The 2339-nt window shown below is 63.1% G+C and overlaps 1 protein-coding gene across 1 annotated transcript in view; it reads left to right on the top strand.

The window, feature by feature from the left end:
- Nucleotides 1-2339, top strand: part of ABLIM3 (actin binding LIM protein family, member 3) — a gene marked incomplete at its 5' end in the record, with an annotated part of 20278 nt that overhangs the window by 15313 nt on the left and 2626 nt on the right. Inside the window, 3 exons of the mRNA XM_010080218.1 lie at nt 744-878; nt 1131-1195; nt 1558-1705. Coding sequence (XP_010078520.1) covers nt 744-878; nt 1131-1195; nt 1558-1705 — 348 coding nt within the window. The remainder of the gene's footprint in view (nt 1-743; nt 879-1130; nt 1196-1557; nt 1706-2339) is intronic.

The raw sequence follows: 2339 nt of genomic DNA, 5'->3' as shown, positions 1-2339 counted from the left end.
GCTGCTGTAAGTCCCTGCCATGGGCATGGTCTGCTGCGTGTGGGGTGATGGGAGGCTCTGTCACAGCCTGGCCTCGTGCTCCTTCCCTGCAGGTCTCCTGGCCTCTGGGGAAAGGAGCTGGGCTCACCCTTGGGTGTTTCACTTGCCCCCGAGGCTCAGCCCCCAGCCCGAGCAGAGCTGTGTGTGTGGCCCTGCCATGGGGGGCTGAGCCAGAGCCAGAGCTGCTGGGGTCATCCCTCTGCTCCCCCAGCCGCACAGCCCCCCGCTGCCTTTCCCTGGTGTCACCCAGTGAGAGCCCTTTCCCTGCCAGGACTGAACCTTCCTCCATCCCGTCCTGCCCATGCAGTCATAGCCCTGTGGGTGACGGGACAGCCTGGGCACAGTGCACGGGGAGGTGGGTGGCATTGGTGGTCCTGGGGCTGCGGATGAGCTCTTTGCAGGAGCCAGAGCTTGTCATGGTGCTGTGGGCTGTGAGCCATTCGGGTCCCTTCCCAGCCACACCAGTGACAACCCCTCTGCTTTCTGACCATCCCCACCATCTGCCTCTGCACCCATGTCTCCAGAAGGTGTCAGCAGTTTGGATTATTCCCAGCTCTTCTCCATGCTGTCCTGGACATGAATCACTGGGAACCACTGGGAAGGGGGGAGGGAAGAGGATTTGCCTTTGTCCTGGGGTGGATCTTTGCAAGTCCTGCCGGCGGGACTCATGGTCCTCTTAACAGCTCTCCCCGCTCCTTCCGCAGACAACCTCCCTGCAGCCACAAAAAGCAAAACCAGCGAAGACATCGCACAGTCATCCAAGTACAGCCCTGTCTACTCCCCGGACCCATACTACCACTCGGAGTCAGAGTACTGGTCCTTCCAAGGCTCCCCCAAAGGTAGCAGCCCCCTTAGTGCTAGGGAGAAGGGAAACCCATCCCTGCCCCCAAACCAGCTATTCCCTGGGAGGGAACCTGCCCCCAAGCTGGGTCTGGACCTGAAGGTGGGGTTGAGCCAAGATACCTGCCAAAGTGACCCCAAAGTCCTAGCAGCCCTTGGAACCTGGCTGTCCCCATGCAGCTGAGGACTGTCTCCTCCCCACCTGCCTCCACCTTTGCTCCATCTGACCCTCCCCACGTGTCTCCTTGCAGCCCCCCGGGCCCGGAGGTTCTCGTCAGGAGGCGAGGAGGACGGGTATGACCGGGGCATGCACAAGGTGAGTGATGTCCCTGCCTGCAGCCTGGCAGGGCAGAGCCAGCAGCAAGCCGCCCCTGTGGAGGGTGGGTTTGGGAGGAGGCCAGCCCAGCTCTGCCACCCCAAAAGAGGCCACCACCATCCCCCTTGCCCCCTGCTATCTCTCCCACCATGGCCACCCCCCAACAGGGGGCCTGAAGGAGGGGAGACGCACCCCTTTCTGAGACACCCCACCCCAGCACCTCGTCCTTGGGGACAAGGGAGCAGATGGGACATGCTGAGCCTGTACCGGGAGGTGCCATTCCCTGCCATGATGTGCCAGTGGTCAGGGAGGGACGGGCAAGGAAAGGAGGGGTGTAAAGTGGCTTTCCCCTCCTTCCCCAGATCCAGAGCGGCATCGGCAGGCTGATCCTGAGGGAGGAGATGAAGGCTCGGTCCAACTCCTACGCAGACCCATGGACGCCCCCTCGCAGCTCGGCCAGCAGCAGAGAAGCCCTGCACACGGCTGGCTATGAGGGCTCTCTCAATGGCTGTAAGGAGAGCCCCGTCCGTCTGTCCATCCCACCCAGCATAGCCCTAGCCCCGTGGGAGAGGGGAGGACAGGGGACAGAGGTGGGGTGGTGGGAGAGGTACTGGTGCCAGGGTTGAACTTTGGGCGAGACTTATCCTCTCTGGAAGGCTCCATCTGTTCACTGTGGCACGGCTGGGACGGGGCATTGCCCAGCGGGTGTTTGTGGTCTGTCCGCGCAGACCACCAGGGGGTTGAAGGGTCCCTTGGGAGTCTCACAGTATGGCCACACTGGGTTTGCTCTGACCTGTTTTGGGCTCCCTGCATGTGCACCTCCTCACTAACAGCACATCTGGGACCTTCTGGCACCCCAGACCTTCTGCCTGGCCCCAGGGTTGCCTTCCTTGCTTGTGCAGCTCGCTGTGCACAGCACCCAGGGCCCCCAGCCCCTCTCCCTCAGGGCTGCAATGGGGCTGAGAGCACTGGGGAGCTTGGCAGCACGGCTGCCCCTGCCTGCTCCATGCTCTCCTTCCTCCCGGTACATCTGCCCCCCCAGAGCTGGGGTTGTTGGGGATGCTCAAGGAGCCCCTCAGCCCCACTGCACTCCCTGGAGCCCCGAGGAGGACCCGTGGGGCTGGCAGCTGCAGCTCTGCATGGG

This window comes from Pterocles gutturalis, unplaced genomic scaffold, assembly GCF_000699245.1.
Source record: "Pterocles gutturalis isolate BGI_N339 unplaced genomic scaffold, ASM69924v1 scaffold5989, whole genome shotgun sequence".
Classification (NCBI taxonomy): Eukaryota; Metazoa; Chordata; class Aves; order Pterocliformes; family Pteroclidae; genus Pterocles; species Pterocles gutturalis.
The sequence above is the reverse complement of the archived record's forward strand: the minus strand, read 5'-3'. Positions and strand labels throughout refer to the sequence as shown.